Source organism: Mus musculus, chromosome 13, assembly GCF_000001635.26.
Source record: "Mus musculus strain C57BL/6J chromosome 13, GRCm38.p6 C57BL/6J".
In the NCBI taxonomy this organism is placed as follows: Eukaryota; Metazoa; Chordata; class Mammalia; order Rodentia; family Muridae; genus Mus; species Mus musculus.
The window spans coordinates 58,125,611-58,140,641 of record NC_000079.6 but is presented as its reverse complement, the minus strand read 5'-3'; the positions used below and the strand labels follow the sequence as shown (position 1 = coordinate 58,140,641).

The 15,031-nt window shown below is 49.4% G+C and overlaps 1 protein-coding gene and 1 long non-coding RNA gene across 4 annotated transcripts; one reads left to right on the top strand and one right to left on the bottom strand.

Annotated features, from left to right (window-relative positions):
* Nucleotides 1-548: 548 nt before the first annotated feature.
* On the bottom strand, nt 549-9,887 carry Gm40964. 3 transcript variants are annotated; one of them, XR_001780964.2, is made up of 4 exons: nt 7,611-9,887; nt 4,767-5,929; nt 1,664-1,739; nt 549-639 (listed from the first exon to the last, which is right to left on the bottom strand). It is a non-coding gene; the product is annotated as a predicted gene, 40964 (long non-coding RNA). The 3 variants fall into 3 exon arrangements; XR_003950591.1 differs by lacking the exon at nt 7,611-9,887 and having other exon boundaries at nt 4,767-5,036; nt 5,422-5,506; XR_003950590.1 differs by lacking the exon at nt 7,611-9,887 and having other exon boundaries at nt 4,767-5,097; nt 5,422-5,494.
* A 2,198-nt stretch (nt 9,888-12,085) lies between these two features.
* Hnrnpa0 (heterogeneous nuclear ribonucleoprotein A0) lies at nt 12,086-14,763 on the top strand. The gene has a single exon (NM_029872.1). The coding sequence runs from the start codon at nt 12,329-12,331 to the stop codon at nt 13,244-13,246; it is 918 nt and encodes a 305-aa protein (NP_084148.1). The 5' UTR covers nt 12,086-12,328; the 3' UTR covers nt 13,247-14,763.
* The last annotated feature ends 268 nt before the right edge of the window (nt 14,764-15,031 follow it).

The following is a 15,031-nucleotide window of genomic DNA, read 5'->3' as shown; positions in this document are numbered from 1 at the left end:
CCCGGTGGCAATAGGGTTACCCTATGACGGGTAAGGCTGTGACACTAGAGGAACGACCTAAAACAGGAACCACGGCAGATGGACATAATTGCATAGGTCTAGACCAGCTTCATTTTATTAAAACAAAAAGGGGGAGATGTGGGAAGCCACATATGCCATTACAAAGTGGCGCTGGCTACCGCTGGCCACCACGCATAAGTTTGGGTAAACAACCAATGTGTACATATGCAGTAAAGTTTTTCATCAAGTCACTGCCTGGCCTGGGCATGATAATGAGGCTCAGTGAGGTACTGAGAGAGAATAACCAATCAGATGAGAGACATGCAAATGAGGTATAATGAGGCTCAGTGAGGTACTGAGAGAAAATAACCAATCAGATGAGGAACATGCAAATGAGGTAGAAAGCATAACCAATCCGGGTATGAGACACGCCTCTCCTAGGCCTATATAAGCAGCACCAGTTCTGGGCTTGGGGTCTTTTCGCCTCTGCAATCAAGCTCTTCCAATAAACGTGTGCAGAAGGATCCTGGTGTGGCGTCTGCTTTGCTGGCGAGTCAGGCACTCACAAGACCATATGGTGGTTCACAACCATGTGTAACAGGATCCGATGATTTCTTCTGGTGTGACAGCAATAGTGTACTAACATACATAAAACAAGTAAATTAAAAAGAGAGAGAGAAGTGTTTCCCTAAGTCCTTGACCTCAAAAGTACACAAAGAACTACAGGCAACCAAAGAATCCTCCTAGGGAAGAGCATACCAACTGGCTCCCCAAGTGGTCAGCCCTAAAAACACACGCACAAGTAACTAACATACAGTTGAGCAGGTTATAGTTAGGAATATGTATTGGGGCTGGAGAGATGGCTCTCCAGGGAGATATCTGTAAATTCAAGGCCAGCCTAGTCTACAGAGCAAGTTCCAGATGAGCCATGGCTACACAGGGAGACCCTGTCACAATCAATCAGTCAATAAATAACAGATGAGGTGTGGGGGTCAGGCCTTTAACTCGCTTAGGCAGAGGCACCAGGGCTTTCTGTTCTACAAAGGAAGAGCAGCCAGGTGCACCCTGTCTTCTGCTCACCCTCCCTGTTCCATCTTCACAAGCTTTGTTTGAATTGCTAACACTAGTGGGTCCATACAAGAGAAAGTTCTCTTTGTTTCTTTTTTTGTTGTTTTTCAGTTTTTCAAGACAGGGTTTCTTTGTGAAGCTCTGGCTGCCTTGGAATTTACTGGGTAGAACAGGCTGGCCTTGAACTCAGAGATCCTCCCACTTCTACCTCCCTAGGTCTGGGATTAAAGGAGGGCACCACTGTGTCTGGATTCCTGGTTTTTTTGTTGTTGTTGTTTTTGTTTTGTTTTTTGTTTTGCTTTTTTTTGTTACTTTTCCATTGCTGTGAAAAGATTTCATAACCAAGGCAACTTATAAAAGAAAACGTGTTCCAGAGGCTGGGGGTCCATGATCATCAAAGCCAGGAACATGGCAGCAGGCATGCAGGAATGGTGCTGGAGCAGTATGTGAGCTTATATCCAGACTTTTAAAACTCCTATCCTCTAGACAGGCTGGATTTGTTCATCTGGTAGAAGTGTGTATGGGTTGTCATAGTGGTAAATGGGGAAAGCGGAACTTGTGAGTATCAGCTGCTGAACTCACTAGAGGCACCAACCTGTTTGGGAACCAGATTCCTGGCACCAGGATCAATTTCAGACCTCCCAGGACTTGGACGATTCTTCTGAAGAAAACTGCCAGGGCCAAGAGAAAAGAGATTAGATCAGGTAGGGGTGAGAGGCAGCCCCCTTTCTCCTGCAGAGCTGCTGATTGTCCGTTTCTTTGTGTGGGTCCTTAACATGAGCAGACGGCTGGGGATTATCAGACACTGGAAGAAATCACCAAACAGACTGAATTCATGCAAGAAGTGCATGGTAACACAGGAAATAAAAGCAGCTGCAGGGGGCTGGAGAGATGGTTCAGAGGTTAAAACGCCGCCTGCTTTACCAGAGGTCCTGAGTTCAAATCCCAGCAACCAGGTGGCTCACAACCACCTGTAGTGAGATTTGACACCTCTTCTGGTGTGTCTGAAGACAGCTACAATGGACTTATGCATAATAATAAATCTTTGGGCTGGAGTGAGCAGGCACTGAGTGAGTGGGGCTGACTGGAGTGAGCAGAAGTTCTAAATACAATTCCCAACAATCACTTGCAGACTCCCAACCATCTGCACAGCTATAGTGTACTCATATACATAAAATAAATCTCTTTTTTTTTTCGAGACAGGGTTTCTCTGTGTAGCCCTGGCTGTCCTGGAACTCACTCTGTAGACCAGGCTGGCCTCAAACTCAGAAATCCGCCTGCCTCTGCCTCCCAAGTGCTGGGATTAAAGGTGTGTGCCACCACTGCCTGACTAATCTGCATCTTTTCAACAAGACAGAAAACCAATGCTCCTCAAAAAGCATTGCCAAGAAACTACAGAGGCTAGGTCACCAAGGAGAGAAGCTACTTGCGACACGTGTCTGATAAAAGTCTTGGGGTGAGAATGTGGAAAGAGTTCTCACATGTTAATAGTGAGAAGACAGAAATACAACCTTTAAAATAGGCAAAGACTGGGGCTGGAGAGATGGCTAAGAGCACTGACTGCTCTTCTGAAGGTCCTGAGTTCAAATCCCAGCAACCACATGGTGGCTCACAACCATCTATAATGAGATCTGATGCCCTCTTCTGGTGTGTCTAAACACAGCTACAGTGTACTTACATGTAAGAAATAAATAATAAAAAGAATAGGCAAAGACTTTGATACAATATTTTACACCAGATGGATAGAATGGCACATAGGCATGTGGGAAAATGCTTAATAAAATTAGATTTCTTAGAAATGAGAATGTCAGGCTTAGTGAGAGTCACTGACATGACCATTAGAATGGCTTTCTAAAATCTGGGCCACACATTCTACACTTGATCTTAGCCAAAAGGCCGAGAAGTGATTGGGCTACGCATTCTGCTGGCAGCCTATATAAAGGACATGGAAGAGAAGACAGAAGCATTCTCTCTTTCCTGCTTGCTCTTGCTGGCAAGTCCATTCCTTTACTGGCATTAGAGCCTACTTCTTCTGGATTCTGTTGTATACTGAAGACCACCTGAGACATCTAACCTCATGGACTAAACAATTGCTTTCTTGGACTTTCTACTGGTAGACAGCCATTGTTGGACTAGTTGGGCCACAGCCTGTAAGCTATTTTAATAAGTCTTCTTTATATATGGGATGGTTTGAATTTGCTTGGCCTTAGGGAAATGGCATTGATAGGAGGTATGTTCTTGTTGGAGTGGGTGTGGTTCTTGTTGGAGTGGGTGTGGCCTTGTTAGAGAAAGTGGAGCACTGTGGGGGTGGGGGGGATGTACTTTGAAGTTCTATGCTTAAACTCTGCCCAGGGTGGGAGAGTCTTGTCCTGGCTGCCTTCATATGAAGATGTAGAACTCTCAGCTTCTTCTCCAGCAACATGACTGCCTGGGTGCTGCCATGCTTCCTGCTGTGATAATAATGGACTGAACCTCTGAAACTGTAAGCCAGCCCCAATTAAATGTCCTTATAAGAGTTGCCTTGGTCATGGTGTCTGCTCACAACAGTGAAACCCTAACTACGACTGGGTTCGGCTGCCCTTCAGCACTTTTAACATTTCTTACATTTTCAGGCTCTGTGCTTTTTGAAGCAGACATTAGAATGAAAAGCAAAAGCTAAGTCCCCAGCCACATCAGTGTGGTCCACCAGATTAAGACATTTTCCGTGAGCCGGTCGTGGTGGCGCACGCCTTTAATCCCAGCACTCGGGAGGCAGAGGCAGAGGCAGGTGGATTTCTGAGTTCGAGGCCAGCCTGGTCTACAAAGTGAGTTCCAGGACAGCCAGGGCTAAGCAGAGAAACCCTGTCTCGGAAAAAAAAAAAAACAAAACGTTTTCGTGTGTGTGTGTGTGTGTGTGTGTGTGTGTGTGTGTGTAAGACTGTATAATGTATCTCCACAGTCTGTGGTATGTTTGTGAAACTCTCTCTTCTGCTTACTATTACTGTTCTGTCTTGACAATCTTTGAATTAATAACACTCGCATTGGGCCATGTACCAAGCTTTACTGCCCAATGCCTGTCATGCATGGTTGGGTTTTTGTCACCTTGACACCAGTGGGAGTCATCTGGGAAGAAGGAAGCTCCGTTAGAAACAGTTCCTCAGATTGGCCCAGAGGCATGCCTGTGGGGCATTTTCTTGATTAATGATTGATATGGGGGGCGGGGGGTAGGTACTGCGCATAGTGCTTTCCCTGAGCACGTGGTCGGGGGGGGGTGGTGGTCTAAAAAAAGTCTCTGGGCAAGCCACTGGGAGCAAGCCAAGAAGTAGTACTCCTCCATGGCCTCTACTTCAGTTCCTGCCTCCAGGTTCCTATCTAGAGTTGCTGCCCTGACTTCCCTTCAGGATGAACTATAAGCTGTGTGATGAAATGAACCCTTTCTTACCTGTCTTACTTTATTTTTTTTTTTTTTGAGACATGGTTTCTCTGTAGCCCTGGCTGTCCTGGAACTCACTCTGTAGGCCAGGCTGGCCTTGAACTCAGAAATCCGCCTGGCTCTGCCTCCCAAGTGCTGGGATTAAAGGAGTGCACCACCACTGCCCAACACTTTCATTATTTTTTATTGTATTGAAGAGACACCATGGCCAAAGTAACTTATGAAAGAAATGTATGGGCTGGAGAGATGGCTCTTGAAACCTCAAAGGTGGACCCCAGTGACACACCTTTTCCAACAAGGCCACAGCTCCTAATCCTTCCCAAACAGTTCCATCAAGTATTCCAACATATGAGCCTTTGGAGGCCATTGCCATTCAAATCACCACCAAGCTGCTGCTTTTGGTCACGGTGTTTATCACAGACAGTAACAGGGAGCAGTATCCTTGTGAGCAAGCAGCATTGGGGGGTCCCTGGGACAAAAGCAAATAGTTCAGTTTTCATGACCACGGTGCTTGTTGTAAAGAGCTTCTGGGACTGGAACATCTCGTTACTTGTCGCTGTGACGGGATACAAAAGTGATGCGATTTTAGCCCGTGGTTTGCAGGGATGTAGTCCCTCCTGGTGGGAGGAGAGAGGGGCAGCTGGCAACAGCGCATCTGCTGCCAGGAAGGCGTGAGGAGCAAACTGGTGCGCTCCACTCCATCTCTCTTTCTTATTCAACTCAAGATCCCCGCCCATGGGTTGGTGCTGCCCTCAGATAGGGAGTTTGCTCACACCTCTGTAGACTTAGATTTAAAACACACACACACACACACACACACACACACACACACACACACACACACACACACTTTTAATAAGGGTTCTCAAATGCTTTGATTCTTCTTTGAGCCCACCATCTAAAGGTAGGGGAGGAAATAGGACAAGGGGATGTGGACCTACTTAGAAGTCGTTCTTTGGGGATGAATCCAATCTGTGTTGTCAGGAATATATCAGCAGGGCTGGCGAGATGGCTCAGTGGGTAAGAGCACTGAATGCTCTTTCAAACGTCCTGAGTTCAAATCCCAGCAACAATCTGTAATGAGATCTGATGCCCTCTTTTTGTGCGTCTGAAGACAGCTACAGTGTACTTATATATAATAATAAATACATCTTTGGGCCTGAGTGAGCAGAGTTGACCGGAGCGAGGTCAACTAACATTCAATTCCCAACCACCACATGAAGGCTCATAAGCATCTGTACAGCTACAGTGTACTCATCTACAGAAAATAATTTTTTTAAACAAAGGAGGATATCAGCAGTTCATGTCACACAAATCAGCAGTGGTCACTCTATCCACTCTCAAACACCAATCTCGAATCAGCAATAGCAGCTCAGTCTGGACCAATCCATGATGCTCTGTCAATTGGCCCGACTCCAGGAACGTGACGAGAAGCCACTGGAGCGCCACCTGTATGAAGTCGTGACAAGCAATGATCAGCAGAGAAGACAAGGTGAACCAATGCCAATCAGCATCATACACTGTCTGTTGGGTTGTATTTAGACCCCTTTCAAACATCAGGAGTTCTCTCAAGCACCCGCTCTAGCAAAACATCACATGCCCCCTTTCTAGGCAACTACCAGAAGAAACACCACCTGTCTGTCTTCAGCAAAACATCCTCTCACATGTCTGCTTCGTACGGCAGACTTCCAAACTGGGCAGAGGTGGTGCGCGCCTTTAATCCCAGCACTTAGGAGGCAGAGGCATGTGGATTTCTGAGTTCAAGGTCAGCCTGGTCTACAGAGACAGCCAGGGCTACACAGAGAAACCCTGTCTTGCAAAACAAACAAACCAAACCAAAACCAAACCAAAACAAAATCACATGACACCACAGAGTCTCAAAAAACCCCAAACATCTCCACTTCGCATCTTAACTTCTTTCTAGAAGCATCCTCACAGGCATGTCTGGATAGTCTTACCTACATGAGTCTAAATCCAGTCAAGTACACAATAAATGTTAGTCATCGCGTTTTGTAGTGGTGGCACACACATTACATCCCAGCACTGGGGAGGCAGAGGACAAGGAACTAGCCTGGCCTATGTAGAGAATTCTAGGATAGGTAGGGCTGTGTAGAGAGTCCCTGGCTGAAAGGTAAATAAGATTAACCATCACAGCAGGTGACCTTATGAAACCCTTGCGCAAAGTTGACTGTTTATGGGGCGTCATCTGATTCAGGGATACCGTGCAGCAACAGAAATCTGAGAGGCAGACTCTGAGGAGTGTGACATGAGCGTGGGAACTGGCCTTGACTCTGGAAATGTATGCATAGAGGGAGAGGGCTGGGGTGGACACTTTGCCTCCTGCCACTTGCAGACAAGATGCTGAAGTTGCTAGTCTGTGTTTTGATTTTCCCCTTATCGAATATGCACATGCAACCTGGGGTCAGACAGTGTTTCAGGTGACATTTTGCAACTACAGTCATGCATCGCTAAGCCCCAGGGATCATATGTAACTTTCTAAGAAGTGCTCCACTGGGTGACTTCAGTGTGCGAACATGACAGAATTACTCATACTAATTAATGAGCAGCTCCAGTGTCACTAGAGGGTAAAATCTTATGGGACTGCTGTTGTGTGTGCCAAAGAATGACAGAAACACTATAATTACTCTGAGGGGCAGTTAGCTAGGCACATTAGTGATACCACAGTGGCAGTATCTTCCTTGGAGTCTTAAATATTTAAAATTCTTGAGAAGCCAAGGGATTTAGAAAGATGTGACCATGACCCATTCAGCTTCCAGTCTATTGCCTTTCTTCGACTTGACTCTTTGTGTACAGGAAGGTAGGATGGTATAGAAGGCAAAGCTTGGGCAACTGACTGTGGTGATAGCCTTGGCTTCTTCAGTGAAAGACTGGCATAGGATTTACCTGTCATGTGGTGCCATCCCCGAGAAAATGTCTACTCACTCTGCATAAGGAGCCAACAGCAGACCATGGTAAGAATACTACCAAGGTCCAACTTGGGAAGCCAGCGAGTTTTATTGGGGTTAGTTATAGAAGCAGAGTTGCCTTAAAGACAGCTTCATCACCAAGATGCCCACCCCAGAGTGGGTGACAGCTCAGGGAAGCTGGGAACCTGTACCTCACCACACACCTTGCAGGCAGCGGTGGAGACATGTCTTCCAAGCAGCTCCACTGGCCTGAGAACTTTTCTCTATAGAACTTATTTCTTAGAGGTCCTCAGGGGGGAGAGGAGCCTGGTGAATCTGGTGGATTTCAGGGACTTCCTGCAGTTACTGTTGTTACTGTTTTCTGAGTTAAAGTCGCTTCCCTGAAGGACAGAATGCTCCCCCGGTGTCTTAAGGAGCTTCCCTCAAAGTTGGAAGGTTTTATCTCAGAGGAGATTGCTACCCAACAAAACCTTTCTGGCCCTTGTAAAGATTCAGCCAGGCAAGTGTCAGTCTTAGTCTAAGGCAATGGTTCTCAGCCTTCCCAATGCTGCTGCCCTTTAATGCAGCTCCTCGTGTTGTGGTGACCCCCAAACCATAAAATTACTTTTGTTGCTACTTCATAACTGTAATTTTGGTATTCTTGTGACTCATGTTTTCCAGTGGCTTAGGTGACCCTGGAGTGGATCATGACCCACATGTTGAGAACCTCTGGTCTAAGGCGTTCAGTAAGATTCCAGTGAACATCTGCAAGACATAAGCAGAGACCAGCGGATCATCTTGCGGATCATCTTGTATCTGTTAGGATCTCAATGGTAGACAATCTGGTTGATATGAAAGCTCCTTTATCTTCTGGGTTTGTCTCCTTGCATTTGACGCTAGTTTTGGTTAGTAGAGTATGAAGAAGCCCAGCTTTGACATACAGGATTGTTGCTGGAGGATCACCTATACCACCTTTGACTAGCTGGCTAGAGGGTCCTTCTGCACTGCACTGTATGGGAATTTTAAGTAGCTGAGGAGAAGCCTGGGCAGCAGGGGGTGGGAGGCACAGTGGGTGGCACCTTCCAGGCTCAGGCTCCTTGTAGGCCTCAGATTTTAGGAACCTTTAGACCACTTGAGTTCTACAGCTCTACGTGGGCTGAGGGCGTGGTGTCCCCTCAGCCTTTCACAGCACCCAGTGTTTCACCTGTTGGCCCTGAAGGCTTGATAATGCTGTGGAACTCTTCTGGTGACCAGAGCTGGCACTTCCTGTGGCTATTGACAACCTTTCCTTCTTCATTCTCAACCTTTCTCTCTCACTACCCCCACTCCACCCCGCTGGCCACTCCTAACATTGCAGGTGCTACTGCTTCAGCTGTCAAGCAGCTGGTGGCGGCGGGCTAATTCCTGGGGTGTCACTGCTGCTTGCTGCTTCTTTCATCCTGTTACCAGGTCAGCTGCACAACTAGATGAAGGTAAGAAAAGATCACTAGAATGGAACTTTAGTGGTCTAATATTGTAATAGCAAGGCAGGTGGCATGGGAGTGTCTCTCAGCTGACACAGCACGTGGGCCTGAGCATCCACCTTACTTTAACCCTTTCTAGACCTCAAGGGGAAGAAAGGCCCTTCTGGTGTAGGAGAAAATAGAGTTTACTGAAGCACTGTAATAGGGAGTCTGGTATACTGCCCTCTAAGGCTTAGGATTTGTGTGTATGTGTGTCCAGACACAGCTGTTGTAATCACAACTGACAGCAGCTATGGATGCCTGCATGAGGTCTGTCCAACAATGAGCAGATCCACAGTGAGGCATGGGTGATGTAGGGACTCTCGGGTTCCTACCCTCACTTTTGGCCTATTTGCCACTGACATATTCAAGAATGGGGGCTGCTGCCTTTGTGTTCCCACAGGCGGCCTCACCAGGCTCCAGTGCATAGATCCAACCCAATAGTCAAAATATAGCCCCTGTCAAACTAAACGGTCACAAAGTTATGAATCCGATGAAGGAATGGATAAGGAAGAGCTGGGTTGACAGAGATGGGAGAGAATAATCATGAATTGTCAAAAAACAAAGTCAATAAAGACCTGAGCTGGTGAAATGACTCAGAACTTAACAGCTGCTCTTGCAGAAGACCTGGGCTTGATTCCCAGCACCCCCATGGAGGCTCTTAATCTTCTGTAACTCCATACATACACCAAAATAGCTCCTTCCCTCCAGCTTTCTGTTTGCTGAGCTAATATTTTAGCCCTCTGGTGTTCATGTGAAGCACACTCCACCCCACCCTGCTGCATGTATCAAATCCTGGCATGCAATGGGGCAATGAAGTTACTGTCTTAAAAACTACTTTATGGGCTGGAGAAATGGCTCAGCGGTTAAGAATACTGACTGCTACCTGGGCAGTGGTGGCACACGCCTTTAATCCCAGCACTTGGGAGGCAGAGGCAGGAGGATTTCTGAGTTCAAAGCCAGCCTGGTCTACAGAGTGAGCTCCAGGACAGCCAGGGCTACACAGAGAAACCCTGTCTTGAAAAACCAAAAACCAAAAACCAAGCCAAACCAAACCAAAAAAAAAAAAAAAAAAAAAAAAAAAAAAAACAAAAACAAAAAAAAAAACAAAAAAAAAACAAAAAAACAAACTGACTGCTCTTCCAGAGGTCCTGAGTTCAATTTCCAGTAATCACATGGTAGCTCACAACCATCTGTAGTAAGACCTGATACCCTCTTCTGGTGTGTCTGAAGATATCTACAGTATACTCACATAAAATAAATCTTAAAAAAATTAAAATGTTTTAAAAATTATGTGTAGGTGTGTGTGTGTCTGCATGTGCACATGAATGCAGGTGCCCGTGGAGGCCAGAGCTTCAGTTAGACCGAAGCCCTGACCTGGGTGCTGGGAACTGACCAGAACTCAGGTCCCCTGGAAGCTGCAAGTGCTGTTAACTACTGAGCCATCTCTTCAGTCATGTAGTTCATTTTAAAATGGAAAAACCAACCAACCAACCCACATTTCTCTTGTATGCACTGGCTGGTTATGTGTATCAACTTGACAGAAGGTAGAGTCATCAGAGAGAACAGGACTTCAGTTGAGGAAATGCCATGAGATTCAGCTGGAGGGCATTTTCTCAATTGGTGATCAGTGGGGCAGGGCCTAGCTCATTGTGGGTGGTGAGGGCCATCCTTTATGATCCTGTGTGCTATACTAAAGCAGTCGGAGAAGCAAGCCCTGTGAAGCTAGAAGCTAGCAAGCAGCACCCCTCCACAGCCTCTATCAGCTCTTGCCTCCAGGTTCCAGTCCTGTTTGAGTTCCTGTCCTGACTTCCTCCAGTGATGGACTATGATCTGGAAATGTAAACCAAATAAGGCCGTTCCTTCCCAGCTTGCCTTATTTCTACAACCCTAAGACACTGTAGAAATTGAGATCTTATCCGTGAACACTAAGCACAGTCCCTGACAGTTTTTTTTTAAAATCTAGTTATATGGATAAAGTTGGCAAAATGGCTGTTCATATTCACGAAGCTGGCAGCCCAGTAGAAGCTGCTGGCTGCAGGTCACAGGGGTGCACCAGATGAGGGAGATGAGAAGTAACGGGACAGAATGGGGATAGGACGTGTCGGGGGACACTGCTCCAACTCTAGTTAAGTCCCCTGGGTTTAATTCCCAAACCACAGTTGGGATGGCGGTGAGAAGGCAATAAAAATAGGAAATCTCATAGGGCATGCTTATAATCTAGTGCTTGGGAGTTCGAGGTCAGCCTGGCTCAAGGCTAGCAGTGTAAGGATGGGGCCGAATAAATCCTGCGTGGCTCGCAAGGAACATGTCCGCAGGAGCTCGCTGCTGAGTTCACAGGGCGGAGCATCGCCAGCGGCTACCGCAGGCCTGGCTCGGGCCTGGTCTGGGTTACCCGGTCTCAAGGGCTTTGGTGGTGTTCCCTCTCATGGGCTTGCTTCGGCGGGCAGAGTGGCACGGGGCAAGAGTCGCATTGGATTAATGGAGCCACCAGCCCACCGTAAACGGCCAATAACCGCCTTGGGGTCAGGCCGAGGCCCTCCATCTTTGTGCCGCCCCTAGGGGAGCCGACGCCGGGTGCGGGCCGGCCCCCAACAGTCAAGTTTTTAAAAAGTCCGCGCGGGGGCCACCCGGGCTGATCCGTTGGGAACGGCCAGAATTCCCGCGAGGACGAAGCGTGCGGGCGACAGAGGGTTCCGCACGGGAGGCGCCGGGCCAGTGCTCGAGAGGAGCGCGCCCGTCCCGCGGCAGCGGAAAACGGAAGTGGGTCTGAGGAGCAGCCGCTGATTGGCCGGCAGGTCACGTCCCTCAAGGGGCTGGCGCGAACGCCACTGCGGAGCTGGGCCTGGGCATCCGGCGAGGGGAGGGAGGGAGGGACGACTGCGGGAACAGCCGCGCGGTCGCCAGGAAACGCTCCACGGAGACGCGCGGAGGGCTCTGGCGGGCGGTCTCCCGGGCCCCGCGGCCCCGCGGCCCCGCGTCGAGTGCGAGCGCGGAGGCGGAAGGAGCGGCGGTCGCCGAGGAGCCCCAGGCCCGGACCGGGGTGGTGGGGAAACCGCGGAGGGCGGGGAGGCCGCGACCGAGAGCGGCGCTGCGGCGCGGTGGGCGGGACCAAGGCGAGCGGCCAGGCGATTGGCCGGCGTCCCGGCGTCGCTTGTGACGCACCGCGCGGGGAGGGTGCGCGCGCCTTCAGCGGCCTCTTTGTGTGGTGTCCCGATAGGGGAGCGGAGGTGGCGGCCGCGGCGGCCCCGGTCGGGTTCCAGCGTCCTCGGCTCGCCCTCGGGCCGGCAGCGCGCCCCTTCCCTCCCCCTCCCGCCCCTTCCCCGCCGGCGGTGGCGGCGGCGGCCGGGCCCGGGCTCGGACGAGGCCTCGGCGACCGCTAACGGGCGACGGCGACGCGGCGGAGCGCGCAGGGCGGGGGCAGGGCCCGGGCGGCCGACATGGAGAACTCGCAGCTCTGTAAGCTGTTCATCGGCGGCCTCAATGTGCAGACGAGTGAGTCGGGGCTGCGCGGCCACTTCGAGGCCTTCGGGACGCTGACGGACTGCGTGGTGGTGGTGAACCCCCAGACGAAGCGCTCCCGCTGCTTCGGCTTCGTGACCTACTCGAACGTGGAGGAGGCGGATGCCGCCATGGCCGCGTCGCCGCACGCGGTGGACGGCAACACGGTGGAGCTGAAGCGCGCCGTGTCGCGGGAGGATTCGGCGCGGCCCGGGGCGCACGCCAAGGTGAAGAAGCTGTTCGTGGGCGGCCTCAAGGGCGACGTGGCGGAGGGCGACCTGATCGAGCACTTCTCGCAGTTCGGCGCGGTGGAGAAGGCGGAGATCATTGCCGACAAGCAGTCGGGCAAGAAGCGCGGCTTCGGCTTCGTCTACTTCCAGAGCCACGACGCGGCCGACAAGGCCGCGGTGGTCAAGTTCCACCCGATCCAGGGCCACCGCGTGGAGGTGAAGAAGGCGGTGCCCAAGGAGGATATCCACGCGGGCGGCGGGGGTGCGCGGGCGGCCCGGGGCGGGCGCGGCGGAGGCCGGGGCCGCGGCGGCGGAGGCGGCGGCGGCGGCCGAGACCAGAACGGGCTGGCCAAGGGCGGCGGTGGCGGCGGCGGCGGCTACAACAGCTACGGCGGCTACGGGGGCTACGGCGCCTACGGGGGCGGTGGCGGCGGCGGCGGCTCATACGGCGGCAGCGACTACGGCAACGGCTTCGGCGGCTTCGGCAGCTACAGCCAGCACCAGTCCTCGTACGGGCCGATGAAGAGCGGCGGAGGCGGCGGCGGCGGCGGCAGCTGGGGCGGCCGCAGCAACAGTGGACCGTACAGAGGCGGCTACGGCGGCGGCTACGGCGGAGGCTCGTTCTAGAAGCCGGGTTCCGGATGCCGGCGGCGGGCGCGGCCATCGTCGCCCTCCGCGCCCGCCCCAGGTGCCCTCGGGGGAAGCCGCTCACCCTGGGGGGCACGACACCCCCCGCTTGCCTGCCCGTTACCCCCCCTGAAGGTGGACTCGGCCCCACACACACACATTTTTGTGTTACAGTCATTGATGGACTCTATTTTTTTATTATTACTTGGACCTTGGTCGTTTTTATACTAGCAAAAAAATGTCTTGTTTTAATTTGTGTTTTTTGGGGGGGCGGGTGGGCGGGCGGGAGTGAACTTGCTGATTCTGTAGCAACACCTGGGTGGGGGTTGGGCGGGAGGGTAGTTTACTTTGTTGTAAGGACTTGATACCTGGCTACAGCGTTTTCTATGAAACCTACTTGGATCCCATGCCTGGAATTTGGAAGCATATGTACAAAAATCATTTTTACGTTTTATTTTTAATAAATCATTGTGTTTGACCGTACATGTCTAACATTTTTTTTTTCCTAGGATCCACTCCTTACCGTTTTAAAGGATATTTTTGTTAGGTTTTGATGTGTACTTCGAGACGCTTAAAGGAGGTCTTGTGGGCTCTTTTTTTTTTTTTTTCCCCTTCCTGTTTGCCCAGTTAGTGATGTTGAATTTACCTTTTACAGACAAAATCTTTCTGAAGTGGTGGATGTGGCTGTTTAGTCCTGTGCATCCATCTCTTTGTAATAAGCGATTTGCTTATCATCTTGACATGGTTGGTTCTTTCTATGAGAATTTACTTCAAAACATGTACTGTGTAGTTTAAAAAAAATAGTTTGTGTTTAAAGCATGTGTTCTCATTCATATAAACTGTTTAAAACTTTTTTAGGTGACCTAGTTTCTTCCTTATTGGTTTGTCTGTAATGAATGGTTACAAATAAGGGTTCTATTTTACCCTAACACTAAATGAGTTTTTTTTAAATGTATTTTCAGAGCAGGTTTAAAAAAAGCGTTTCTTCCCTAAGTCTGAACTTTGTCCTCTTTTAAGTCCAACGGATGTAGCACCATCTGCTGGTAGAGTGGCAGTATAGCTGCAAGACGGTTGGTTAAGAAAAACCCAACTTACTTGTTCAGGACAATTTCATCAGATTTAGCAGTTTGCCATCAGAATTCTGCAGACTTGAAAGGTCCACATTTACTTGTAGCTGAGACGGGCTTCCCGGGAGTGTAGTTAACAGCCCGCATCAGTCACTTTTTCTACGTGAGATTTGAACATGTAAACTGCTATGCATAGCTTGGGCAGTAGCCCCAAACTGCTCCGGTAGCTACTGAAGCAGCTGTGTGTACTGGGGTTTTAGGTGCAAGTTGTAAAACAAAATATCTGTATTCTGCTTGGTTAACGTGTATTTGTAGCCCTTCATGCAATAGAATTCAAGTTGTTGTTTATAAAAAAAAAACAAAAACTGATAATAGAAGAAAATGCCTTCCTGGATAGAAACATAGAATAGCAACGTTTATGGATATCACAAATAAAGAATTCAATTCTTACATGATTGAGTGAGAGTATGTATAACCTGGTGGGTGGGCTCAGAGTACCTGCTATCTTACTGGGTTTGACGAGATGGTAAAAATTTGACTCGGATTTTGGAAGCCTAAAGCCTAATGGCATCAAGCTTTTCAGAAAAGATTTTTCTTTTTACCTTTTAAAATATTTTAATGTTGGAACCCCACATTTTAAGTTGTCACTGAATAATTCCTAAGATCTGATTCTTGCCAAAATATTGTAAGTACTAAGGTTCTTAAAGAGGTAAGAGGA

Coding starts and splice junctions, on each gene's coding strand:
- Hnrnpa0 (NM_029872.1), top strand. CDS start 12,329: ATGGAGAACTCGCAGCTCTGTAAGCTGTTCATCGGCGGCCTCAATGTG.